The sequence below is a fragment of the Tamandua tetradactyla genome, chromosome 18 (genome assembly GCF_023851605.1).
Source record: "Tamandua tetradactyla isolate mTamTet1 chromosome 18, mTamTet1.pri, whole genome shotgun sequence".
NCBI lineage: Eukaryota > Metazoa > Chordata > Mammalia > Pilosa > Myrmecophagidae > Tamandua > Tamandua tetradactyla.
Genome location: NC_135344.1, coordinates 35,081,934 through 35,109,886, shown reverse-complemented (window position 1 = coordinate 35,109,886; position 27,953 = coordinate 35,081,934). Strand labels below are relative to the sequence as shown.

The 27,953-nt window shown below is 49.7% G+C and overlaps 1 protein-coding gene across 2 annotated transcripts in view; it reads right to left on the bottom strand.

Annotated features, from left to right (window-relative positions):
- Positions 1-19,865: 19,865 nt before the first annotated feature.
- The window catches only part of ZBTB7C (zinc finger and BTB domain containing 7C), a 368,318-nt gene continuing 360,230 nt past the window's right edge, over positions 19,866-27,953 (bottom strand). For both annotated transcript variants that reach the window (XM_077135517.1, XM_077135518.1), the window contains one exon: positions 19,866-22,469. In XM_077135517.1, the coding sequence (XP_076991632.1) occupies positions 21,818-22,469 (652 nt within the window). In that variant the 3' untranslated portion in view covers positions 19,866-21,817. The remainder of the gene's footprint in view (positions 22,470-27,953) is intronic.

Sequence of the window (27,953 nt, the reverse complement as noted above, 5' to 3'; positions counted from 1 at the left end):
CTAGAACTGGTGTGGCTCACCAGAAGGCTTGTCACTCCCTTCTCTTGGTCTCAGTTTCCCCATCTATAAAATGGGGAGTTCTAGAACAGTGGAGTCCAGCCTGCTGGGATGCATGAGTCCTCTGGGGTTAAAAGCAGACAGTGAGAACTTGAGTTCCAGGGCAGAAGGGTGACGCCTTTCCTCAGATGCCACTGCCGGGGTCCCCAGTGAGGCTGGGTCGTTAAAGGTCTGCCCCACCTAACAACCTCTGTGTGTCTGAAGGTTACCAGGAAATGACGCAAAAGCCCCTGGCGTGGTGCCAGAAGGCACACGTGACCTAAACCCTACCTCTGGGAAAGGGCGGAAACCAAGGTGCTCCTCAGAGGCCTGATGTGGGCAGAGTCCCTGTGCTGTGCCTGACACGGTCCTGGGCAGGAGAAGGGATGGGACAGAAAGGAATCCTACTCCCGCTCCTCGTTTAGAGCCTCCTGGCGTGGTAAGACACAGACAGCAATGCAAACGTTCACACCCCATGCCCACTATTGCTACAACTCTGGAAAGAATTCCTGCCCTGCAGCTGCAGCCAGCCCCACCAGAGCAGAAAGAACGGAAATTGAAGTCAAAGAGCTGTAAAAGGGCGGGCAACAGTGGCTCAGTGGCAGAGTTCTCTCCTGCCATGCCAGAGATCCAGGTTCGATTCCCGGGACTTGCCCATGTTAAAAAAATATTTCAAAGGACGTCAGAAAGCAGGTGATAATATGCCTCCGGCCTCAGAGTGAACTTAGGAGTCCAAGCACAGGCTCCAGCCTCTCAAATCCCTTTGCGGGCAGATGGCCCTCAAACCCACAGCGGACATTCATGTGTGCAGAGCACGTCGGAGCTGATAAAAGGCCTCTTGTACTTGACTCTTACAGCTAATTTCAGCCCACATCAGAGGCCTCCAAGTGACCTCCCTTATCTGCTACATCCATGATTACCCCCATTCTTAGGCAAGGAGACACAGGGGTCACCCAGTAGGGAAATGCAGACCTGGCCTCGCCACCCAGAAGTTCTAAGGCTAAGTTGACATTTTTTTTTCCACCTGTCTTATCTACTCACCTAAGCCACGATGCCAAAATAAACATCAGAGTCTAAAACAGGGGTCAACAACCTATAACCTGTGGGCCAAATCCAGCTTGCTGCTTGTTTTTATAAATAAAGCTTTATTGGAACATAGCCATGCCTATTCATTGACACACTGTTGATGGCTGCTTTTACTATGACAGAGTCAAGTAACTGCTCCAGAGACCATATAGCTTATAAAGTCTGAAATACTTACTATTTGTCCCTCGTGGAAAAAGTTGGCCCTAGTCTAGTCTATATACATCAAGATGGGTTTCCCCAAGAAAGCAGGTCATTAAACCAAGGCCTGATATTCAAGAGGCCACAAAAAGAAGCCAATGATGACAGCACCTGTGTCACAGCTGTTAATGACAGCCTGCACTTTCAAATCACAGCCTTTGGAAAGATCATGAAGAAAATATAGAGTTCCCATATATCAACCTCCATTTTTAACACTTTGCTTTAGTTGGGTACTTTTGTTACAAGTGATGAGAGCATAGAATTATGATTGTGCACTTAACCATATTCCATAGTTTACATTAAGGTTCCCTGTATTCTATAGTTCTATGGTATTTTTCTTTTAAAATTTTCATCTTAGCAACATATATACCACCTAAAATTTCCCCCTTTAACTACATTCAGATATATGTTCAGTGGTGTAAACTACATTCACAATGTCACTTTACTGTCAGCACCATCCATGACCAAAACTTTCCTGTCACCCCAAACAGAAACTGCACCAATTAAGAATTAATTCCCTACCCCAACCCATCCCCTAATTATGCAAGAGTTGAATTGATATTTCTCCACAGAAATATCAAATGGCAAAAAGGCACATGGAAAGATGCTCAATATTACTAGCGGCTAGGGAAATGCAAATCAAAACCACAATGAGATACCATTTCAACGAGAATAGCTACTACCAAAAAGAGAAAATAACAAGTATTGGAGACAATGAGGAGAAACAGAAACTTTCATTGTTGGTGGGAATGTAAAATGACACAGCTGCTATGGAAGACAGTTTGGTGGTTCCTCAGAAAGTTAAGTACAGAATTACCATATGACTTGGCAGTCTCACTTCTAGGTATATTCCCAAAAAGTCTGAAAGCAGGGACTAAAACAGATAAATGCACACTGATGTTCACAGTGGCATTATTTCTAAGTCCCAAAAGATGGAAGTGGTCCAAGTGTCCATCAACCAACGAATGGATAAACAAAATGTGGCATATATACACGGTGGAATATTATTCTGCCATGAAAAAGAGATGTTAGTAAATCTGAGGAAACAACCACCTGAAGAAGGGGACTGAGTTCGAGGCTTGAAACTGGAGAGTAGGTGTGGGAGCAGGTTTGAGGGGGGCTGGCGCAGTGTCAGAGTGAGAGCAGAGAGTCTACACTCCGGCACATCCAGGGAGCCAGCAGGCCAGAAGGTGTAAAGTGCCCACACAGAGTCCTGCGCATGGTGGGTGCTCCTGCCACGTCCTTGACGGAAAAGCTGGTCATAGGGCACCCTGTCAATAAAAACATGGGTAAGAGGGACAGGACAAGGCATAAAGGGTTGTGTTTCCAAAGGCAGAGTGTTCTAGTTCGCTAGCTGCTGGAATGCACACACCAGAGACAGATTGGCTTTTAATAAAAGGGGATTTATTTCATTAATTCTTCAGAGGAAAAGCAGCTAACTTTCATCTGAGGTTTTTTCTTACATGGGAAAGCTCAGGGTGATCTCTGCTGGCCTTCTCTCCAGGCCTCTGGATTCCAACAACTTTCCCCAGGCTGATTCCTTTCTGCATCTCCAAAGGCCTGGGCTGAGCTGCGAGGGCTGAGATGAGGTATGCTGAGCTGCTTGGGCTGTGCTGTGTTGAGCTCTCTCATTTAAACACCAGCCAATTAAGTCAAACGTCATTCATTGCAGCAGGCACACCTCCTAGCCGACTGCAGATGTAATCAGCAACAGATGAGGTTCATATGCCATTGGCTCATGTCCACAGCAACAGAACTAGGTGCCTTCACCTGGCCAAGTGGATACTGAATCTAACTACCACACAGAGGGACTAGTTTCAGAACAATTTCTACATCTGTTTCCCCTCCATCATCCTTGACCTCCAGTACAGTCTCAGCAGATGGGTAAGTCTGGTCTTAGCCAAGCATGGGTTATAGGGAGGGGTCCTGAGCCCAGGTATGGTCAGAGCACTAAAGCAGGTCTGGAAGCAACCACGGCCTGTCCCCACAGGCTCTCCAACTCTTGCCAACTTTGGCAACTTCGGGTTTTATTTTACTGGGAATGTTGCATTTCTTCTCTTTGCCCATAGGGAAAGTGATGCTTCCTTTGAGGACAGTAGATGGCAACAAGCAAGGGACACAGAGTGGTGAGGAGTTGATGAAGGGTCCTGGACAGGACAGCCTCTCCTTGCTCTGGAGATAGTGATATGGGGAGGGGTCTCCTGGTTGATGGATCCTCTCCCAGGGCTTCCCTGCCTCTCTGCTAACTTTGGTCCATATCCGAAGACTCTGCTCTGCCCTAGAGTGTCTCTGCCGGGCCTCACTATCCCAGTGTCTCTTCTCTCCTGCCCTCTCTCTCCCTTTCCCCATCCTACTCCCTCCATCTCTCCCCACCCATTCTTTTCTAACCCGTCAAACTGAAACCAGCCAGAGCATGGGGTTGAAGTCTGCCTTAGTATTTATTGAATTAATTGATGAATATTTAATCTTTCCTGGGTTTTAATGTTTATAGTCCATGAGGGAACATGCATAGTTTCTCAATTAGATTACTCTGTGAACAAAGTCTCTGCCTGTTTTTTCTGCGGGGTAGGGGTCTGAAAGTTCCTCATGTTCAGAATAAATCCATGTATTATTTCCAAGTGCATCCATGAATGGCTTCCCCAAGCTACACGCTGATGCTCACATCCTGAATAGTACCAGCCTCAGCAAATATCTGCAAATATCTGTGTGTCTGTAGCATGCCAGAAGTTACTTTAGATGCTGTAGATGCAGTACAGACAAACAGACAAAAAGTCCTGCCAGCAGAAAGTTTATATTTGGGGGTGAGCAGAGGAGAAGACAACAAACAAGACAAAATAAACATCACACAGGGTAAGACAGGTGGTAACAAGCATATGGGGGACTGTGGGAAGATGCAGACTCAGGGGGTGGAGTGGGGTGGGTGCTGGGGGTGGGGTGGGTGGGGGGTCAGGAGCAACTCCTGCAGCCTGGTCAGTACATGCAGATACTGTCCTGTGGTGTGGGAGGGAGGGCATGAGGGGTAGACAAGGAAGGCTTCCTGGAGGAAGGGGCCTCAAAAAGAGGCTATGAAAAGTACAAACTGGAGAGGAATCACAGGAGTGAAGGGGACCTGCAGGAAACTGCTGAGCAGAGTAGGGCTAAGGGAGCAGCCAGGAGGATGGACAGTCCTGGGAAGGCTCTGGGGAAGGGGAAAATGGAGAAATGTTGCAGACTAAAGATTTTAACAAACATGACAATGGCTAACATTTGCCAGGCTCCTACCCGCTGGCAGCAACTGAGTTAAGTCTAGGGGCAGATGAGTCAGGCTGCTGGGGGGAGTGAGAAAAGGCCCCGGGACTGGGGTGTTGGGGTCTGGTAGGACAGGCGCTGACCCCGGCCTCTGTCCGCCCCTTCCTGGACACCACTGGCCCATACCCACTCCAGTTCTGCAAGACGATCCAAATCCTTCTTCTGTCAGTCAGAACTGCATGAATCTAGGCAAGTGACCAAGCTGCCCCCCACGCCTCAGTTTCCCCATCTGTAATAGGAGGTAGTGCTACTTAGCTGTAGAACTTCTGTGAACATAATCTGAATGAACCGGAGCTCCCGTTCCATAGCTGAGTGCTCTTCCCTTCCTCCCCGTCAAATTCCCTTCTGGGTCGTATCTCTGCCAGTTCAGCCCCCTGGATTGGGGCTTCTGGTGCCGGTAACCCCAGTGTGGGGGTGTCACACCTCCTCCCCTCACTCCTTGTCTTCTTACAAGTAGTCTCCGGCAGAGCGTGTCTCGAATCACAGCTCCTTTCATTTGGGGCGTGGGTCCTCGCGGTGGTCCCCACCTGGGGATCGCAGCTGCACCGCCCCCACCCCGGACCCCGCCCCCGCCGCGGGCTTTGTCTCCCGCGCGGTGCAGCTGCATGTGGCGGCCACGCGGGGGCGCGGCGGGGCTGGCGGCGAGACGGCCGGGGCTTGGGGGCGGGGCTACCCTCCTCCCTCGCTTCTCTTTCCCGCTTTCTCCTCCTCCGGGCTGGGCTCTGAGCGCGCCGGGGGCCGCCCCCGGGAGGAGGCCTGGGGTGGGGTGGGGCTCGGGGCCCATTTCCGGTTCTGCGCCTCCCGCCTTTTGTCTGAGGAGCCTCCGCCTCGGGATGAACAACCCTGGGATTTCTACCGGGTCTGTCCGGCTGCCCCGCACTGCCTCCGCCCGGGTCTGCGCCTGCCAGTGTGATGCCGCAGCGCCCCCGTCCCGGGCCGGCCCCTGTCCCGGGCCGCGCTCGCGGTCGCTGTGCCCAGCGCTGTGGCTTCTCTCCTGCCAGATATTTCTCTCCTGGGCCCCCGGGCTCCCAAGTCTTACTGTATGCTAGGGAGGAAATACCTACCTTTCTCATATTGATGATCTATAATTACTAGTATGGGAGGCGCCCAGCACGCGTCCGTTGAATGAATAAGTGTTAGTCACTTGCACACCCGGTCGTTGCACCTAATTTTGACAACCATTCAAAAGGTGGGGACTCTCTCGGTTTTACCTTTGAAGAAACAGGCTCAGGGAGGTTACCAGAGCCTGGTCTGGGATCTGCAGGCTATAGCTGTCTCTGTCCCTGCTTCCTAATCGTCCCCAGACGATTAGAGCCACCAGGCTCTCTGTTTGCATGCACTCCTGAACAATGAAGCCAGTGACAGGCGAAATGATGCCCCAGCCCTCCTCATGACAGAGGAGCCTGAGGAAAGCCAGGTGGCTTAGCATTTCCTCACCCCGGCCAGAGAACAGGGGGTAAAGGGGTGCCCAGCCGCCTTCCCCAGGGACTCCCCCCAGAGGACTGCACCCTCCTGCCTGAGGGTGGAGGCTGTCCGGTGTGGACTGCACAGCCTTGTCCTGGGAGGAGAGGGCTGTATGTGGCTGGCAGGCCTGCCCCCTGCCCCTCACATTGGCAGCCTGGAGCCCCTGGCTTGAGGCAGTTCCCTTCTTTTCTCCATCCAGGGCTCCTTCCTCACAGAGAGGAACTTCCAGAGCCGGCGTGGACACCCAACTTGTGGACAGAGAAGATGGGTCTGCAGAAGCCCTAGATGAGGGTTCTGGGCCCTGTGAGCAGAGTCCCAAGTACCTAGAACAAGATCTAGAAGGGAGGACACAAGCCCCACGTGAGCACATCCCCTTGACATGGTTTGTGTACCCGATTTAGAGGACAGGTCGCCCAAGTTAAATTTGAATTTCAGATGAACAATGCCTGTTTTAATACAGGTTTGCACCAAATTTAACTGGGTATCCTATACTTCTGGCAACCCTACCTGACAGGTCTCCTGGTGGCAGGAGGAAGGCCTGCATGGGGCCCTCTAAGGCACAGGGTTCCAGGCAGGGGCTCTAGGTACCTGGTCTAAGGCTCTACTGACTGCAGGTTTCATTATCCTGAAGTTGGGACGGGATTCTGGGTTCTGGGGGTGTCAGCGACAAGGTCATTGCCAAGGGCCAGCTCCACCCAGGAGGAGCCCAGTGTGGTTTGACCATAAATTTTGCCATCAAAGCACTGGGATGTGTGTGTGTTTGGTTGGGGGTGAGGGAGGTGATGCTAAGGGGAGGTGGCACAGGGACTAAGAAGTGAGCTTGCAGCTACTGCCAGCACCTCGGTCCCTCCAAGAAGGTAGGAGAGGCTGGGGGAGGGGGAGGAAGTTGGGGGATTGAGCGCATACTGACAAATCCCCGGACTTGCCGGTAGTGAAGTGGCACTGTGGCCTGCTGTGTTTCTTTACAGAATGTCTTCTGGACCAGGTGGTGAATGAAATCAGGTGAGACTTGAAGGAACCGATTGAGCTGGGCGGAGAGTCGTTTCCTTGCCGGCCTGGTGTTGGCCCCCACTGCCCGGGCCTGGGTCCCTGCACCTGTGTGGTCTCTCAGGGCAGGGGGAGGAGCACTCGTCGAAGAAAGAACTGGCCAGAGAAGAGCCCTTGGGCATGATGGAGAGGCAAGGCAAATGTTCCAGAATGATTTCTGAAAATTTGATGACAGATGGGACTGTTCAGGAAGCTGAGTTCTGGTCTACCCTTGTGGCTTAGGAAGCAGTTGTCTGGAAAAGTGAAGTTGCTGTCCTGAAAGCAATGTCCTGAGCAGGTGGTGATGTCTCTCAACACATGACCCAATGTGCCTGCTCCATGCCCACCATTTCTCTGAGTCTTGGTTTCTTCACTTGATGAATGGAGATAAGTTTGTGTGTTTATTATGAGAAGCGAATCAAATCACTTCTGTATAAGAACTTGCAAACTGAAAAGTTATTTATAAGTGCAAGATAGGTGTTATTAATTCAGTGTGCATTGAACCCTTCCTTGGGGTCAGATTCTGTGTCATTATGAGAGGAGTTAGAATGGTTCTCGAGGAGTTCAGGATGTAGTGGGGAAGACAGGCAGGTGAGCAGGTAACATAGGTGTGCACAGGGTACCCTAGGGGATCTGAGTGAGGGAGGTGAGGCCAGACCGAGTTCTTCAATGTGAGGCATCACTAGATGGATCAGGATGAGGAAGGGGCTTTCAGCCCAGCAGGCAGGAGGGGCAGCTGGGAGGCTGCAACAGTGCTGGTGGGTGCTGCCGGCTAGAGCAGAGGCCCTGGCAGAAAGTACCTGACCCCAAGGAGGCTGGATTCCTTCTGGACAGGGAGGAAGCAGGGAAAGTGACAGCTCCACTGTGGCAATTTGGAAAGATCACTCTGGTTTCCACTGAAGAAGTCAAATTTTGGAGATGCAAGAAGGGAAGAAGGCAAGGGAACTAAATGTGGGGTTACTGCAGAAGTCCAGGTGAGCAAACAGGGGGCTAAAGGAAGGACAGAGAGGTGGGGCAGTTCCTATAAATGTTGGTATAGGAGTTGGCAGGACTCAGTATTGTCCTTCTTAAACCCCTCTCAGTCTCGTGGGCCCTCATGAGCCCCTTCTTCCTGACAGCCCTATTCCTTGGGGGTCTCTTCCCTCTCCTCAGTACCAACGACAGCTTCTTCCCACGTTACTGACCTTGGAGTCTAGTGAAGTATGCTTTTTTTTTTTTGGTGTGTTTTTGAGTCTGTTGTTTTCTTGTATGTCACCAAAAATTTTTTGTCTATCCTTCCTGTGTAAGGATAGGGTTGAATGAGGAGCAAACTCCCAAAAGCACTGGATGCAGTTGGATTTGGAGGCAGAGAGATGAGTCATGTGACTTCTGGGTTTAATAGGTTCCCATCAAAGTGTCTCATGAGACCAATTTGGGTGGTCCATGTTTAAACCCAAAGTTAAGCAGACGACCAGCATGGCATCGTTTGATTGCTATTGTAGTTGTTAAATAAGTTGTATCAAAATATAATGTATGCACAAAAAACTGCGCAAGGTGAACATATTCACACAACTACAAACCAGGCCAAGAAACAGCATATAACCAGGACCCCTTCAGAACTCCTCATGCTGTTTTCTGATTTTCTGCCCTCTCCTCCCTGCTCTTTTTGAAAGGTAAAATCACTACCTGGACTTCTAGAATCACAGATCAGCTTTGCTTTTCTTTGAACTCGATATAAATGCAACCATACAACATACGTTCTTTTGGTTATGGCTTCTTTTATTTAACATTATGTTGATGAGATCCTCCGTGTTGAGTGCAGCCATAGTTTGTTCATGTTCATCGCTGTATAGTTTTTCTTTTCATTGTGTGAATTTATCATAATTTATGTATCCAGTCTACCACTGGGCTGCTTCCAGTTTTTAGCAATTATGAATGCTGCTGCTTATGAATGTGTTTCTGCATGTATTTTGGTGAACATATGGATGCATTTCTGTTGGTCATATTGCTAGGAATGGAATTACTGGGTTACAGGGTTGGCATATGTTTGATGTTAGTTAATATTGCCAGCCAGTTTTCCAAAGTGATTGTACCAACTTATGCTTCCGCCAGCAGTGGATGAGAGTTCTACTTGCTCTACACCAACCCTTGGTGTCGTCAGTCTTTTAAATTTTAGTCATTTGGTGGCTATCTCGTGATACTCTGATGATTAATGAGGTTGAGCACATTTTTATATGTTTATTGACCATTTTGATATTCTGTTTTGTAAGATACCTATTCAAGTCTCTTTTCTACTTTCCTAACTGGGTTGTCTGTCCTTTTAATATTCTGGATATAAGCCCTTTTCTCTTATATGCATAGCAAATAACTTTCACTCTGTGGCTTTTGTTTTTGCTCACTTGATATCTTTCGATGAACAGGAATTCCTCATTTGAATGTAGTTTAGTATACCTATTTTTTCCCTTTGGCTAATGCATTTAGTGGAATTTCCTTTAGTGTAATTCTGCTGGTGACAAACTCTCTCTGATTTTGGTGTCTGAAAATGAATTTATCTCAGCTTCATTTTAAAGGATTTGTCCACTGGGAATAGACTCTAAGTTGGTTATTACGTTCTTATAGCATTGCAAAGATACTGTTCTGTTAAACTATGACTTTGATTCTGTGGAGAACTCAACTGTCTATTTTATTGTTTCTTCTTTTAAGACAAAGTCTTTTTTATCTGGATGCTTTTAAGCATTTTTTCAGCATGTTCCCAGGTGTGTGTTTGCATGTGTGTTTATCAATCTTGGGGACCCAGGCCTTCTTAAATCTATGGCTTGACTTCTTTAATCAGTTTTGGACAATTCTCAATGATTATTTCAAAATTTACTTCTGAATAATTTTCCTTCGCCTCTCTTATTGAAATATCAACTACACACATCCTGGATCTTTTCATCACATTCCATTTGTCTTTTCTGCTTTTTTTCTATACTGTCCATCCCTTTGATTCTATTCTTCAGTGGGACATTTTCTTCTGATCTATCCTCCAGTTCATTAAGCCTCTTTTCACCTGAGTCTTACCTGCTGTTTAAGGCGTCCAGTGTATTCTTGATTTCATTTATTGCAGTTTTGAGTTACAGATTTAACATTTGGCTCTTTTTTTTTGTTGTTAATAAGTTTCTGGATTCTGCCAAAATTCTCCACCTTGTTATTTAATTCCATGGACATATCAGTTATAGTTATCTTAGTCTGTTTTTAATAATTCCCAAATCTGGATATTCTGAGAATCTGTTTCCATTGTCTTTTTTTTTTCTTTTGATACTTGGTCAGATGTTATCATTTTTGCTGGACATCATGTATGAAAAAACATTAGAAATAAACTTTAGGTTCGGGATGATGTTATCTTCCCAAGAGTTGATTTACTTTGACCTATTCTGGTTCTGATTTCTCCCTGGGGGTCAGGAGGGGCACAGGCCTCCACCTGGGATGCAGTATCTCCTACTGTCCAGCTACGCAGAGGGTCTGTCTGAGCGTATCATGGGAGTGCCTCAGGAAACTATGGCCTGGGATTGATTTAGAAATACTTGTAATGCAGGCTTTCTGGTTAGTAATGCGGTGAAGGTCTATGTATTGTATAGAGAGTAATGGTTTGCAAGCATACTCTTTGTTGCTGATAATTCTGTTTATGGAACTGATGGCAGCGTGGTCCTGAGAGGAGAACTGGGTGTCACCATGCAGGTAGTCCTTACCTCACTTCTCTGCAGCACTGTCGCCACAGCACCGTCAGGCTTTCTGGGAAGTTGACTTCCCTTCATAAATTAAGCTACAGCATTGGCTTTGGTCATGGAAATTTATCTTCACACAAAACTTGGGACTGGATGCATATACTTAAGCAAGCCCCACAAGTGTTTACTTCAAAGGCACTTTCCAGCAGACTCCTTCTATTCATGGGGTTTGCCTTAATTTCAGACAGTGTGAAAACTGAGAGAGGGCTGAATAGGTGAGACATTGTTCCTGGAATGGCAGCTTCTCATGCTGGTGGTGGTGATGCCAGGGGCAGCATCCTAGTGAGACTGCTGGCTGTGGCCGGGCCTGGTTTTGCTGATGTACAGCTTCTCTCCGTCCTGCCTGCTCTCTGCCACTGGCTCTCCAGCCACCTCTCAATCTCCTCAGCGACAGTGTCCTTTAAATACATCATTTTTCTACTTAAGAGTTGGTCTGTCATCATTTGTATACAAGAACCTTGGTCGACACATTTGATGGAAAATGAATAGCCTGCACAAGTCCCTGCCTGTAAGACTTTTGTTGAGTTCTCTTTATTATGTATGCCTCACTAAAAAGATTAGAGAGGCGCTTGCCTTTGATGCCCAACAAAATAAAATTGGAGGCTGTATTTAAATTTCAACAGGGTTTTCACCCTTGCCCCAGGGAAAAGACTCTAAAAGGTCAGAACATCTCAGCATCCAGCAGGGCCCCTTGCAGAAATATCTGTACGGCACAAGCATCCCTTCTGCCATCTTCCTCCATTTAGGGATTCACCAGTACTGGGCCCCATAATGAAGATTCAGCTGAAGAGACCCACCTTCAGATGACAGCAGAGAACTGTGCAGGGACTATTTAGTGCAGCTCCAAGTGGCCTGAGGGCAGGGCTTCAGCTCTCCTCCCAGGTAACTTCCATCAGGATTCAGGCAGGTTTGTGGGGCTCTCATAGGTGTGGTAGGAAATCAGCCAGAGGGGCCACTTCCCCATCAGGAAGCAGGGCAGGGCGGGGGGTCCCAGTGGGGAGAGAACAAGTTAACCTGGGCCTTGTGGCCCTGAGATGGCACTGTCCACCCACCAGGTGTGACCTTGCCCTTGTCCTGCATCCCTACTCTCTGCTGGCCCCCAGGGGAGCCAGACACAGCAGTGGTGGATGTGCAAGGACATGGTATGAAGAGCAGACACCCCGACCCTGCAGCAGGTGTCTGAGCTTGCTTCAGGCCCACCCTGTGTGAAGGGATGCAGAGAGGAATGCAGTGATGGACCAGAGATGGACTTTTGAGATTAGGTTGAGCTGGATTTGTTAAATCCTTGAAAACAAGACTATTTTAATGCCCTGAAAGTAAGCAAAGGTCTGGGGTCCTCTAGAAATGTAGAGAGACAGGAAAGGGAGACCCAGGAGAGTGGACATAAAGGGAGGTGGTGGGGAGAAATGAAGCTATTTATTGCTTATGTCCCACTGAAGTCAGCTTCTTCAGTAAGGTACAGGCCACTTCATGCGAGATGAAAATGCAAACGCAGGTCCAGGCCCATCCTGCCCCAGCCAGATCCCACCCCCCAGGCCCTTCCTTTGTGCAGCCTATGGAACCGCCATGGCTTAGTTCCCAACCTCAGGTCCTTTTCCTTACATTTGCAGGACTTGAACAAGAATACAAACAGAGGCCCATATATCGTATGTCAACATATTTAAATGTGTAAATTGAGCTAATAAACTGTGAAATAAAACATGTTCTCTTCTACCTTGCAAGCATACTGCCATAATGACCTGGAAAGCCAGGTTCCAGTTAGAATCCTCAGAAGCTGTAGAGTCCTGTGCCTGAGGGAGACTCAGTCCCTAGCCCCTTGCCCACAGCTGCCTCTTCTCTTCTCGCCCCTGGCTTCCTCCCATAGTGTGGGAGGCCTTGCCTATGACAACCCCAGTCCGTGAATCCAAGCTCTCTGTCCTCTGATCCCAACAAGTAGCTTGGGGGTGAGTCGCTGGCAGCAGTCTGCCCTGGGAGAAGGAGCTGGGGAAGAGGTCCACACAGGCACTGGAAGCCAGCTGAAGGCCACCGCGGCAGGGATTTGGGGATCTCCAGTATCCTGAGCCTGCATGATCCAGAAGGTGACCTGGGCTCCTGAAGGGCACATCCCCTTGGCTCTGTGGACTCCTTGCCCCAGGGAGATGGGTGCAGTAGCAGGAGGGCAGTGTGGGGTCCTTTAAAGCATGGGGCCTGGGGCAGAGGCACTGGTTTCCAGGTCAAAAGGCAATAGTGGCAGACCTTCTCACCTTTCAAGCCTAGTTCTTCAGCACCCAATTTTGAAATTGCAGCTCCCCTTTCCCAGTGCCCCAGTGCCCCAGGGCCAACTGGGCCTGAGTGCAGAGTGGGAGGGCACCTCCTGCATCCTTTCCAGCTGGATAGGAGGCAATGAGGTGGTGGACTCATGGATTCCTTGGGTGTCCATATTGGTCACATTTTGCTGTGCTCTGTCTTGCTGTCCCATCCCCTCTGCTCCCTGTCGCTACACCCTCCCTTGCCCACAAAGGCCCACCTACCTAAAATATCAAATCATTAGGAAATGGAAATACACTTTTGCATTGCAGAGTTTCTGGCTCCTTTAAGAGCGATATTGAAATCGCAAAATAAAATGAAAAATTAGTTGAAACACACACCTGGATTCTGCTGTACCGAATAAGAAGACCTGTTTTGAGGAGGAAGGTTCAGCATTGAGTTTACAGCTCAGCAAGTGGCAAAGAAATATGAGTTAAAGGGATTCTGGAAAATGGAATATGACAAGGAAGCTGCATGCCTCTGTTTGCCAGTGAGGGACAGAGATTACATAGACCATTTGCGCTGATGGAAGCTTATTGTGAAAGGCAGTTGAATAAGTCAGAGTTCTCTGGAGAAGCAGAACCAACAGGAGAGATCTGTAAATATGAGATTTATAAAGGTGTCTCACACAACGATGGGATGCAAGAGTCCAAAACCCATAGGGCACGCTGCAAGGCTGGCAATTCTGATGTTCCTCAACAAACTACAGGAGAGGCTGGCTGACTGAAAAAGAAGTGAAAAGTCTATTCTCCCTTAAGAGCCTTCAACTAATTGGAGCAAACCCAACTGATTGGACTACCTCATTTGGAGGAGACACACCCTTAGTTGATCATAGATGTGATCAGCCACAGATGCAAAATCAACTGACTAATGATTTCATAAACCAGCCATAAAATATCCTTTCAGTAATGGTTAGGCCCGTGCTTGCCTAACCAGACAGCTGGGCACCATCATCTGGCCAAGTTGACACCTGAATCCAACCATCACAGTGGTTGTTAAGGTTTCACAGGCTTGGGGTTGGTGAAGGTATAAGTAAATGTTTACTGAGAACGTTAAAAGGCTGAGATATAAAAAGAAAAGTGTCTTAATGAGTTTTGTTTAATAGGTGTGCACATCACAGGGTGTATGCCATTGAGAGGCTGCTATTAAGACTTCTGCTCCCAGTGGTCCTGGCCTCATGTGAATGGCACCCCCTTAAGTGTGGTGCTGTTGGGCAGTAGGCAACGTGCACCACTGTTCTTGGTGGCCCTGCAAGCCTGACTCAACTGCTAAGGAAACAGTGCAGTGTAGTGGCCAGGGCAGTCAAGAGATTCGGGTTCTAGTCCTGGCTCTGCCAGAGCTTGCTCTGGCTTTGTCCATACCATTTCACCACTTTGAGCTTCAGGGGCCTCATCTGCAAAATACAGTTTGGATATGTGACATGCTTTGAGGCCACAGAATTATTGGATTTCTTGTTATGTTTGGAGAATTTACAACATCATGAGTCCTTCCTTCTCAAGCCAGAAGTCAGAAGCTTGCTTTCCCAGTTTGTCTTACAATTAGGTTGAGGCCTGAGGCTTGGGCTCTACCAGTCAGATGCCCCAGCATTAGACTACTGTGCTGGTTTGAAACTGTTATGTACGGTTCTTTATCCTAATCCTGTCTTGTGGGGAGCAGACCTAATGCTTGGGTGGGTCTTTGTTTAAGTTGTTTCCATGGAGATGTGACCCAGTCACTTGTGGGCGGGACCTTTTGATTAGGTGGGGTCCGTGGAGATGTGTCTCTGCCCATTCAAGGTGGATCTTAATCCACTTCCTGGATCCTTTATGAGGGGACCATTTTGAAATAAGCTCAGAGCTGACACAGAGACATTTGGAGACGCAGAAAGAAAATGCCCCTGGGGAAGGTGTTTGAAACCAGAAGCCAAATGACCAGCAGATTTCCAGCTACATGCCTTCCCAGCTGACTGAGTGTTCCGCATGCCATTGATCTTTCTTGAGTCAAGGTATCTTTCTCTGGATGCCTTAGTTTGGACATTTTTATAGGCTTAGATCTGTAAATTTGCAACTTAATAAATTCCCTTTATAAAAGCCAACCCATTTCTGGTATATTGCATTTCTGGCAGCATTAACAAACTAAAGCAGCTACATGGCACAGAACAATAGGGGAGCCTGGAATGTGTGCATCTGTTTTCTGGGGAGAATGGTGGTAGGAGTGGGCAACAGGGACAGAGTCCCGGTGTTCAGGACCCAGTGTTGGTGGTGTGAGCTGTGGGGTCCGTTCCTAACGGCAGCAGCAGCAGCCAGGTCACCCCTAGAGCAATGTCTGAGACTGGTTTGGGGTTGTTTCTGGTTTCCTGGCTTCCAGGCCGTGGTCTGCTCCACATGGGGACGTTGTGTGAGACACGCCTTCAAGACACTTTACTGCCATCTGGTGGGAAGTTGTTACATAAATCTATTGTATATGATGGTAAATACACAAACCTGTCTATGCTGTGAATGGCGCCTTCTTAAATGTGGTGCTGTTACGCAGTATGCAACTTGCACAGCTGCTCTCGGTGCCTTGCAAGCCTGACTCTTTGGCCTTTGTGGACATTCTATGAGAGACTTCCTTTCTCTTAGTAAATGCTTCTTCTACTTGAGCTAGTGTGGATTCTGGCGTTTGATTAAGGACCCCGACTGATACAAATAAGGATAATGGTAGGGACCTCAAGGGGCTAAGAACCCTCTGGTGTTCAGTGGGTGTAAGAATCCTCTGCGAAGGCGAAAGCACCCATGTTCCTCAGAGGTCGTGTAGCTAATTTATTAATTTTTAAAGGAACACTGGAAAGAGGTCTGACTCAATCTCTCTTCCTTCCTTATTCCAGAAACCTATTTGTTTATTCTTTTGCAGCCAGGGTCAGAGTTCATGGTTAAAGGGAGGAACCACAGTGAACAGGAGAGTGTGTGCTGTAAATATTCCAGCAGGAAGGCTTGTGGGGAAAATAGCTTTGCCGGGTCTTGTTCATACAGTGCTGTGTCTTCTATTGTGCAAGGATAGATGACATCAGCCTGTGCATCATTTGTCTGATGCGTGCGTGTGTGTGCGCGCGCGCGCATGTCTGGCTGCAGAGAAAGTGATCAGCTTACAGGTTTTTCAGGACACTCCAGATCTGCGATTCATCCTTATTAGTCACGTTATTTGGTTTAGGCCAGGTGGGCGCTGCAGCCCGAGGTTCCGGCGGTCCCTGCTCAGGGTGTGGTGAAGAGGGTAATGAGTATGGGTCCTCAGGGAATCCTTGTCCCTTCAATGGCTGGAAATGCGTGTCTGCCTCAGTCCTCGGTGATTCTGACCTGAAAGGAGAGAAAGAGGCTATTTGCCTGCTTGCTGCATGCCCCGTCCATTCCTGCCCTCAGAAGCAGGGTAGGGGGTTGGGGAAAGAGGTGGGTGGGGGTGGGGAAACCTGGGAGGACTGGTCACTGCCTTCTGCTATGGTTTCAAGGTTCCTCGGGCTGAATAAGCCACCTTGTTTGCTGCCCGAGGCCGTCCTCCCCTCGTTGAACGAGGAGCTGGGACCGCAGAGGCCAGGAGAGGGCGCCTGAGAGTCATGTTCACACGGGCTGTCAGCGGCTTTTCTTGAGAGCAGTTTTGGACAAAGAGGACAGAGAGAAGGGCACTAAAGCTTGAAGGGCAATTGGGATAGAAAGGGGGGCACAAAGAGACGGTCAAAGGGGATACTGGTAAGTTTGGGTATTGGGGCCACTAGAGACAAACATGTCTGATTCCAGAATTTGTCCCAGGATGTCCTAGGTCCCTGGTAGGGCCTCTGAGATCTGATTCTCTGCTCCTGGCTGAGCGATTTGGCTTTTCAGATGAGGGAACTTGTGGCAAGTGATGGTGCCCCTGGCCGACCCCTCAGATGGCCCCACGAAGCTACAACACCCACCTGAAAGGCCGAGGCTGCCCTGAGGCTTTCTAAAGGGAAGTCCACGCGTGCAGTGCTCCCTGGTTGGGGCATTCCCTGCGCCGTGTGTCCGGGGGCCACCGCAGTCAGCTCAGAGGCCCCTCGGGGAGGGACCGCTGTGAGGTCCCGGGAGAGGAGGAATGGGGTGAGAAGAGGTTTGGGATGTGACCCTGGAGGTGGAAGCTTTTGCTCTCCATAGTGAGGCTAGACCTGGAGACAGAAGTGGCTAAGTCAAGAAAGTCTAACTGATGTTGGTTTATTACTATTACATTTGGGGTCTTGAAATTAGAGTCAGGGCTTCCTCCCCACCTCCCCTGAGCCATTTCTTCTGGCCCCAGTTGCCGGAGGTCACTGGTGGTGAACTTGTCCATCTCTTCTTTTACACTTGTCACCTACCCTCCTTGACATAGCCCTTCTTTCATGGTCAAATGTGGATATACATTCGCCTTTTCACAAATGAGATGGAAAGGATCCAAAGGGCCCCCTCGGAGGCTCTGTCCCATGCCGGACTCTCTTCTATATCACTCCTGAACGGTAGTTGTTGAAACCTTCCAATGACTGAGTGCTCACTCCTTCATGAGGGACCTCATTCCTCTTTGGGACAACGCCAGATGTTAAGAAGTTATCTTCTTTGCTGTGGGCACCTCCTGGAACCTCTTTCCCATTGGTGGGAGTTGGACAAACTTGGTAAAATCCTTCCTCTGCTCAACAGATCTTTGGAAGTCCCAAGGTATGTTATAATGGGCCCATTAAGGCTTCTCCTCCAGGGTGCTATGCACACGGCGTCTGGCTCCTACCTTCACTCCTCCTTCCCTCCACATAGGTTCCTTTGCTGTCACCACTCCGACTTCCCTGGTAACTTGGGACCCGAGGGCGTAAGCGAGGGTGGGGGTTCATTAATTCCCACCTGGTCAGAACCAGCAGGACATGCTACTCACTTGAATCCTTCAGGAGCACCCAGGGGTCCAGGCCCATTTGGCTAAATTTTCTGCCCCTTCTTCATTTCTATCTACTGCCGTCAGTGGACACCGAGCCCTGGAACGAGGACTGAATGATCTTAGTATGCCTGAGCTGAATGGAATCTTGATGAGTGTCCAGCCTTGTAATTCTTGTACAAGGCTATGTGTATCCCTAAATCCTCAGCCAGGAGCTGGTTCCCCCACCCCCTCCCCCCCACCCCCAAACTGCAGGATAGCCAAGTAACGCTGATTTCACTAAAAGATTCTGGGGAAAAGGCATGCAATTTAACTGGCAAGTAGTTCAAGACAATCATTTTATATCACTACAAACACATAAATATCGTGTAATAGAATGTAGATGTGTGAGTTTCAAAGCCATAAAAAACGAGACTTCAAAGGAGTTTTACACTGCAGGAAGGTTGCTGCAGGCTATTTCTTTTAGAGTTCAGCTCCCATCCATCCCCTGCATCAACCCCCTCCCCACCAGCGGGCCCCTTTGCTGAGGGATGTTTGGGTAGAGAACTTGGAGAAGCTGTGATGTGCTCAATTGCCTTTATTATTGGCGATGAGGAAAGAGAACCAGACTGGAGATGCTCTGAGCCTGAGGACGCACAGCTTCGAGGCATCAGATTTGCAACCCAGGTGTGTGCATTATGCGGTAGAAATGCCGCATAAGGTTTAGAAGAGGGCTGACTGTGGCAAGAAAGGGGACCAGAAACAGAAAAGAGGTATTGGGTTTGCTCTTGGTTATCCAGAAAACTCAGTTCAAGGAACAATTTGACCCAAAGAGCCTGTGCTCTGGGTTCTGAGTACAGGCAAGCCCATTCAAAGACAGAAGTACATTTCCTTACTTCTTTTAGGATCAAATGTCCTTGGGTCGGGCAAGGGCTTCAGGTAGAAAAGGAGGAGAAACCCAGCTCCGGGGCTAGGGGACTGATGGGAAGGCCAGGCTGGCGGGGAGGCCAGCAGGAGGCAGCTCCGGGCGCCGGGCTGGGGAACTGTATTAAAACAGCCAGCAACCTGCACATTTCCCTGCTCACACACTAAGGCTGTGCCTGCCCACGGGGCGTGTGCTCACACACACGCACACCTAGTGCTTGGACATGCAGATGCCCCAAAGCATACGATCAAGCAGTGCCTCCTAAAGCTGAAATGTTTAAGACTATTGAAGGAATGAGTTCTGGCCTCCCTACCACGCAACCGCCTGCTGGCAACTGAAATGAGAAACGGAAGGGGAAAAATCAATCTTAACCAGGGAACTAAGCAAGCATAGCTTTCTCTTAATCAAAATGTTATCTTTCAAATATTAAATAAATGTCAAGTGTTAGGGTTTGTGTGTGTGGGTGTGTGTGTGTTTAAGGTGTCTTTGACATTATGACACCCAAGAGGCAAAAACTTAAGAAAAAAGTGTCTCTAGACTGGCTGGTTGCTGTCCCGTGAACTTCCAGAAGTCACATCTGACAGAAGTGCAACAACTCTCAATATAATTTAATCAAGTCAGTTAATACTGTTTAATAAATAGGCCAGAAAATTAGCTGAGAGTTTGTCTCGGCAGGATGTGGCGTGCAACCAAAGTTATGGAAGATTGTCCCTTGAATCACTAAGGCAAACTTTGTTGAGTGTCATTTTACATAGAGCAATCACATAAAAAAAGAGTTATAAATAGAAAAAATTGCAAAGTCTTCCCACAGAACATCAAAAACAAAAAAAACAAAAACAAAACAAAAACACAACAACCCCTCCCCCCACAACCCATTTGCTTCAAGTTCTTTGATCATACAGTACTCAGCGTCTTTGGATATTTTACAATGAACAACTCCAAATTGAAGCCAAGAAAAAACAGAAAGAACTAACCAGTCATCTGAACAATTGAGTTTATAAGAAGTCGTTACCTTTACAAAATAAAAACCAAAGCCCCAACACCACTGGATTCCAATCTGTCCTTTTTTTGTTTTTTTGTAAAGTCTGGTTCGGTCCCAGCCCCTCAGCTGATGGGGGAGCATGGGCATGCTGCTGGGGCCTCCAGAAGCGCCTGAAATGGGGCCAGGAACCTAAGAGGCGGCTGCCCAGGCATGTGAGTTCTGAAAAGAGAAGATGTCACGAAGTGATTTCGTTTGCCTGGAGTGGCATCTGGTGGTGTGCGTAGTCAGAGGGTCCATTCTGGGCAGCTGTGAGAGGGAAAGAGTCTGTGGTCTTCTCTAGCCTTTTTGTTTTGTGTGTTTGCTCAGGAAAAAGCCAAGGCGATAGGAAGAGCAGAAGTCTCTTGCACCCCCAGTTCTGGGCTTGGGGACACCAGCCCTGGGCCCTCTAGATAGATGATCTCTCCTGTCTCCGCAGAGCCTCCTCTCTGGGCTACTGAGAAACAAAGGAAAAGGGAGCCGAAGGAAGGCAAGAGAGAAGGTTGGGAAGGCCATGGACCAGCAGAGCTGTCCTCCCTCCCAAGACCTGTTACACACCCAAGGACCCAGAAGGAGTATAGACAGTCCTAACTCAGAGCCAATCAAACCCCATATTTGAGTCAGTAGCTTCTGCTCCCCACCTCCCAGGCCCTGTGCCCAAAGAGTGACTCTAAATGCCCTGGCTTCACCCCGGGGGGTTGGGGTTGAAGGATGTTCAAACACTGTGAAGGGGGCAATCACCGGCAATGCCAAGGTCCTGAGAAACCCACAACTGGAAAAGCAAACCGATAAATCCTGGGGAGCAGATTTGTCTGTTTCTTTAGGGATTGGGTTGGAGGGAGGCAGTTGCCAGGTGTTGTGAAGAGGTGTCTCCCAGCCTTTTGGTGCTGGCCCCAGGAGTCCCAAGAGACTCTGTGCAGCATTAGAGGCGGGTCTCCTGGCAGCATTAGAGGGAGGCATGAAGGTGGGGTAAGTGCTAAATATGCTCCCCAGGGGTCCAGACGCTAATAGTGACCTGTGGAAAAATAGCAGTGTTTGGGCTCCCCCAAACAGGACATGGGCTGTGGATGAGTAATGAAGCCCCACCCCAGACTCTCTGCCCCCCTCGCCTGTGCTAATGTAGAGGGGGGTGTGAGAAAAGTAAATTCAGTAAGACATACAGACGATACAAATCTCCTACCCTCCCAATGACTCTCTTTAGGGGAAGAGGAGTACATATGTGTATGGGTGTGGAGAGGGGGACCTAAATGACCAGCCCCCTTTCATAGTGGGGTGAGCCAGAGGCACAGATTGCTGACTTGTCCAAGGTCCCTGGACAAGTGAAGGGAGAAATGGGTCTAGACTCCAGCAGTTTCATTCCTGACTCCAGGGGCCCTCCCTGCCAACAGGGATATTACATGGCAGTGGAGTATTTCCCAAGAGGATCCAGGGGACACCTGGGGACTGTAAGGTGACCAGTCAGAGCAGTTTCTACTGGGACTCGCCACCAGGGCAGTAGGGTCCAACCAAGGTGTGAGCTCCAGGCCCTAGCCTCCACCCTGTTCTGTCTGGGCTGCCTCCCAGCCCAGCCCACTCCATTTAGCCCCACAACAGCACCCAAGTGCTCCTAGATGCCCGGTGTGTGCTCCTTCTCTGCAAAATGGGCTTGTGTGAGTCTCCACGAATGCCTGAGAGACAGTGAGGGGTAGGTGAGACCTCGGATTCTACATCCTTTGGGAGGAGATGACACATCTCAGACACCAGCAGGAGGGAGGCAGCTGCCAGAGGATGCCTGAAAAATGCCATTGCTGTTTTTCTTTTCGGTTTTCCTGTTTGTTTTTAAAATAGGAAGTTCAGACCCATTGGGTAGGGCAGGGCTAGCCTGGCGGGAGAGGGGTTGGGGCTGCTGGACTGGGGTTGACAAGGACCAGCCTAGTTGTTGGCTTCAGACATGGAGGCCACATGGTTCAGACCAGCGAGCCCGGGGAGACCAGCCAGGCCTGCGGCCCACGGGTCAGGCAGCGGGAAGTAGGGCCGCGCCGCAGCCACGTTCTCGGCCAGTGCGAAGGCCAGGAGGCCCCCCGCGTTCCTCTCGGCCTCCAGCTGGGCGCGCCCGAACAGCTTCATCTGGGTCTCCTCGAACTGCCGCTCGAGCTCCTGCAGGCTCAGGGTGGCCTTGGGCGCCGCCAGGAAGTGCTTGGCGGGACTGGGGCCCGGGAGGCACACGGTGGCCCCACCCAGGTGGCCGCCCACCTCCCCCAGCGCAGGCGGCATCATGAAGGCCGCCTTGTCGGGGGCCGGGCCGCTGGGCCCGAAGAGCAGGCTGGCGGCCCTCCAGGCAGCTGGCTTGCGGCCGCGCCGGGGCCGCGCCATGCGGCAGCTCTGGCGCTTGATGTGGCGGTGCAGGTGGTCGGAGCGGGTGAAGCTCTTGTAGCAGAACTCGCACTGGTAGGGCCGCACACCTGTGTGGATGCGCATGTGGTTCTTGAGGTCATAGTTGTGCACGAACTTGGCGTTGCAGTGGATGCACAAGTAGGGCCGCTCCCCTGTGTGCTTCCGCATGTGGATCTTCAGCTTGTCCTGCCTGCAATGCAAAGCCAGGGAGTCAGTCCCCGCTTGCAGCACCCCCATGCTTTCCCTCCCTCTGGAACCTGCTGGGACTCCCTGCTCCCACCAGGCCAAACCTCAGGAAGGGAGCCCAGGTAAGGATCTACCTTCAACTGCGGCCCTGTCCCAAACAGGTGTGGCCTCTCACCTGGATTAGAGGGGTGGAAATGGAGGAAGGCCAAAAGGGAGCAGGGCCCCGAAAGGCTTCCTCCACTCCAGAACTCTTTACACAGAGGCTCATAGCAATGAAGCACCCCCATCTCTACCCGGGGCCCATTCCACATCCTAGAAAACAGACTGGCTGGGGGCAAGCCAGTGACCTGCCCTTTATCCTCTCATGGTGTAGCAACTTCTCCTGACACTGGACTGCACTTTAATCTCATGCCCACACCCTGCCAGCAATAGTCTTCCCTTAGTTTTGTCTTCGTGCTTTTGTTCAAACCCCCCAGTCCAATCCCAGCCCCCCGCTTGCTGAGTGTGTCTGTCCTCAGCATTACTCTGGGTCCTGGGCACACATTGTTCACGTCTCCTGCACTGTGGTTTCTTATTCTAAGCCCTGTTTTCTCCTCTTTGTCTGCAGACAATTTCAGGGTTTATAAAAGAGCCAGGTGCAACAAGAATGCAGCCTAATCCAGGGCAAAGCTTTTCAGGGTTTAAGGGGTATTATTCACATGTGAGGTATGGTTTAGGGGTGGAGTCCCCTTGGGGGCCTGGGAGCCCCTGCTCCAGCTGCAGACCCACTGCTAATTTGCTGGGTGGTGTTAGGCAAGTTACTTAACCTCTCTGTGTAGTGCTGAACCTAGGGCCAGACATCAGTTCTCATTGTCTGGGACTGATGAGGAGAATCTGACATCATAGCATTGTTTTCTAAAAGCCTGAGCAACATGCCTTTCCACCAGGCTGAGGGAGAGTCCAACTGGGCTGTAAGAACTCCCCTCATCACCATCCTGCAGCCTTCCCCAACTGGGCCTGCAGGCCAAGAAGCTTTTTGTCTAGTCTCCCACCTCCTCCCTGCACGTGTGGCTTGGGTGGAGTGACTGCCTGTAATTTAGGCTCAGATTTGAGGTCAGAACAGATGTGGAGCCCAGATGTCTCCCCTGAAATGACTGGCCAGGTTTAAACCACACGCAAACCCCAGGAAAGCAGGATCTTTGACTTCTGGTGTCCCTGGCCACTAGAGGTCTCCCTGGCTCTCATTTTCGAGAATGGTTCCGGTACCTGGCACGGATATCCCATTTCCAGTCCTCTCCCCTGCCCTGGTTTGTATTCATCCAGATGATTGGATTTTTGAGCAGGGCCTTAGAGGGCACCTATACCAGTGGTTCTCAAACTCGAACCAATTATTCGGACTGGGTAAAACACAGATTTCTGGGCCTCGCTCCCAGAGATTCTGATTCAACAGGGCTGGGGTGGGGATCAAGAATTTTGCATTTCTAACAAATTCCCAGAGACTGCTGAGGCTGCTGTTTGGTCCACCACACTTTGAGAACCTCTGGCTGTGGTTAATCCTTCCCTCTGCAGGTGGGCAAATGGATGACAGAGGATAGCTGCAGAGCTGGGATTAGAACGCAGGCCTGTGGCTCCCAGCCCAGGCCTCCTTCCTCACCACTGCACTGCACCTGTGTAAAATGGGAGGGAGGGCACACAGTGCCACGTGTACCCCTCCTGCAATACCACCTCTCAGTCCTGAGGAATCAAACTTGGGAACCCACAGATTCAGCCAGCTCCAATGGAAACCCCGGTGGTAGGTGGTTGCTGGGCTCACTCATGGCTGTAGAACTTGCTTCCTCGCTGAAGCCAGAGAGCTCAGCTCTGTGTCATCAGCAGGCCATTAAATATATAATCTCATTTAATCCTCACCAACCTTATGAGGTTGATTTTTTTAAATCACTATTACAGTGATTAGAATTATTGACCTTCAAGGGTCACTCTCACATAATGGGCAATGCAAATGTTAAATATTCAAATGTCAAGGGCCTACTATAAATATCCACAGCATCTCCTAAACTTTTCTAAAATAAAAGACATTTCAGCAGTGATCAGCCCATCAGTGTAAGAAGTGCTGAGAAGATGGAGATGACATCCTTTCATTGAGTGCCTATTATGGGCAGGTGAATGCATGGTTTCAGCGACCCTGAGAGGTGCTGCCCTTTCTTTACATTGACAGAGGAGAGATGGAGGCTCAGAGAAGTCAAGCAGCTTTCCCAAAGGTATCCAGCAGGTGAGGGACAGAAGGACATCTAAGATTACCTGGAGTGTGGTTTGTTTGTATGCTGATCTAGGCTGAGAAAGGGTGGATTCTCACACAGTGGACTCCCAGCCTGTTGCCTCTACAGGCTACCCCAGAAAATACAGACCAGAATAATCAAAGCAGGCATTCATAGTCCGCTTTCTGTCTCTAGGCCCAGGAGACTGGGGCATGGCTGTGGGAGGGCTCAACCCTTGGCAGAAGTTGTTTTTCCCTGAACTGAGACTTTTTGTGGGGGTAGGATACAATGGGCAAAGCTCTTGATAAGTTAGTCCGGGAAAAATATTCAGCAATCATCTAGCTTACCAGGAGTGTGTTAACAATTGTGATTCATAGTCTGAGTCAGTCAGTGGTGCTCTGTGACTTGCAGTATTAGCAGTAAGCTTCCTAGGACCTTGAAAATGCTGAGCTAATCCAGCTCTCTCGTTTGAAAGACAAGGAAACCCAGGACCAGAGAGGAAATGGCTTTCTGAGGTCACATAGCCTCCTCCTTTGTGTAATGGCCCTTTCATGTGTGCATAATATACACATGCATCAGCAGAATGGGGCCTAGTGCCAGGCACTCCAAGAACTGGATCAAGTCCCTTTGCTGCCCTGGGCCTCTATTTCCTGACATATTAATGGGGAAATTTATGGTCATACCATAGATGCACCATAAATGGGCTGCACCATTTTGATCTCTGATGCTCTGTGAGTGTTTGCATCCGAGCAGCAGGCTTATACTAAATCTCTTTCTGCAGCTCGTTTGGCTGGTCGGCTTCATGTGTGATAAGTTGGATCTGCTTGTGGAGGTAGCATGAGTTTGGCTGGAATATTTTCCAGTCTGATCCTCAGGAGTTGAGCTCTGGGTCACTTCCCTTCAGGTGTGGAGATCTGGGGATCCTAATTTAAACTCCCCAAGGATCTCCCTATGTGTTAACTTACTTCTGAGCGTGGCTTTCTAAGCTCTTTACAAGTTCACACCAATCCATTTCGGCAGCCTCAGCCTCCAGCACTGCATCCAAGCACCACCTGGACCATGCTATTCCCCTAAGCAGGCCATGCTCTGTCTGACTTTGTATCTTGGAGCACCTGCCTGAATGAGCCGGACTGCCAGGCCCCCTGGTGCAGAGACCACACCAATGTAGGACTCAGACTTGTCAGTGCCGGCTCCCATCCCCTTCTGTGCATACCATGTTTGGACAGCAATGCTCCATCCTGAGGGCCACACCTGAAGTCCAGGCCCAGATGCCCAAGCGTTGGGAATGCCCACTGAAGTCCAGGCTCAGATGCCCAAGCGTTGGGAATGCCCACTCATTCCTTCCCAGCTGCCAGCCCTTCAGTCCAGACTCCTCCTCCCCGATGCATCTCTTTCATTTCTGAGTTTATTCTTGCAGTTTGCCCTGCCTGAAATGTCTCTCACTTCCAATCCTGCAATCCTTCAAGGTCAACTCAAGGGCAGTCCTCTACAAACCCTTCCCTCTCCACCCAGGCCTCATCTATCCCAACCTTCGGGAGTACCTGTTACCTGAATGTTGCACTTCAAGGCAGGTCACCTGTCAGCATCATCTTCTCCTGTCCCCAGTGGTCCTATGTGTTCAGCAATGACCCCACCCGCAGCCTTGGGAGAGTGAGACCATGTTCTACGCCTGTATCATCTGTGGCACTGCACAGATGCTCAGGAAACACCTGATGATTGATCAGCTGTTCTTATTTTATGATGAGAAGAGCTGCTTGTGGAGTGTCTGGGAGCCTCATGGCATCACAGAGACCTTAGACCTAAGACACATATAGTTCCTTAGTTAGCCTTCTAATACCCCTTGTCAAATTTGGGTACTGGCCAGGGAGTCAGAACAGTGGCCTTTGGATAGCTCTCTGAAAAGCCTCTGTGAAGTCCAGCACCCCTTCCCATCTGCAGACGTGAGCACTTACACCTTGCATTTGTTTAGAGGTGACTTTGCGAGGTCTACCTTTGTTTCCAGGGTGCATGTTACTCCTAGGGCAAGGGCCACCAAGCGTTCGATTCCCCTTGGCCATTCCATAGCCCCACAGTGGCACTGCCTGTCCCTGGCTCCTGAAGCTCTGTCTTTTAGGAGCACAGGCAATGAGAGGATGAGGGTGGCAGCACATTCATGGAGAAGGAAGCAGTGATGCCAAGCCAGAGTGGAAAGGGAGCCCAGGCACGTGGACACTTTTCTCAGTAGTCTCCATTCATGTGGCATTCACTGCCTATTCCCCCCATGAAGTCGGTGTAGCCAGGATTCGCATGAGGAGATGGAGACAAAGAGAGATGCAGAGGTGCATTCAGCGCTCACCTCATCTTGGGCACTATGTGAGTGGAGTCATAAACTGGGAGCAACCCTACGGAGCCCCTTCTTCAATCCCCTCATATTACACCTGGAAAAACTGAGGCCTGGAGAAGGGAGAAGACAGGTCCCACAACCAGTCAGTGGCAGAACCAGGCCTTGAAGCTGGGCCTCCTGGTGACCACCCAGTGTTCTTTCCTGAGTACCACCATCTGCTGAGAGATGCACATTCCCTCATTCATTCATTCAGCAACAGATATCAAGAGCAGCTGCTGCTTTCTCCAGCCCCCATTCAGGATGTGTCAGGGATGGTCTGGGACCTGCTTTGATAAGGTCTGTAGCACAGAAGCTGTCATGCACTTCTGTATTCTGTACAGTGCACAAGACTGAATGTAGAGGAGACGCATGTTTGTTGATTGACCTATGATCAGCCCAGTTCCAAATCTTCCTTGCCCCTCTGGCCCTGCACTGTGTGTCTGCCATTTCATTACTTCTTCCTGCATCAGAGATTCAGCCAGGGTCACATGCACCCAAGTCTTGATCTGCATTACCCCTTCCAGCTCTGAGATCTCATCTTCGGTAAAGATGAGCAAGTCCTCATCACTCATATTCCTGAGTGAAAGGAAAGGGCTGTGGGGCCTTGTCTGAGGTCAACTGCCCTCCATAAAAGCCCCCAATCACAATAATGCTTTCCCAGCACCAGCCATCCAGCCTCCTTGGTAACCTGATGGTCTGAGACAAACTGTTTTCCTGCTACCACTGCTAATGACATTACATCATCTTAATAAGGCTCCCAGAGCTGCCAGGAGTGGGAGGACTTAAAAGAAAATAAAGGAAAAAAAAAAAAAGCTGGGTTCTTGGCCTTGTCTGTAGAGCAGACAACTCAACTGGCAGGGTGGCTGGAGTGATCAGCATTTGGCTGGTACTC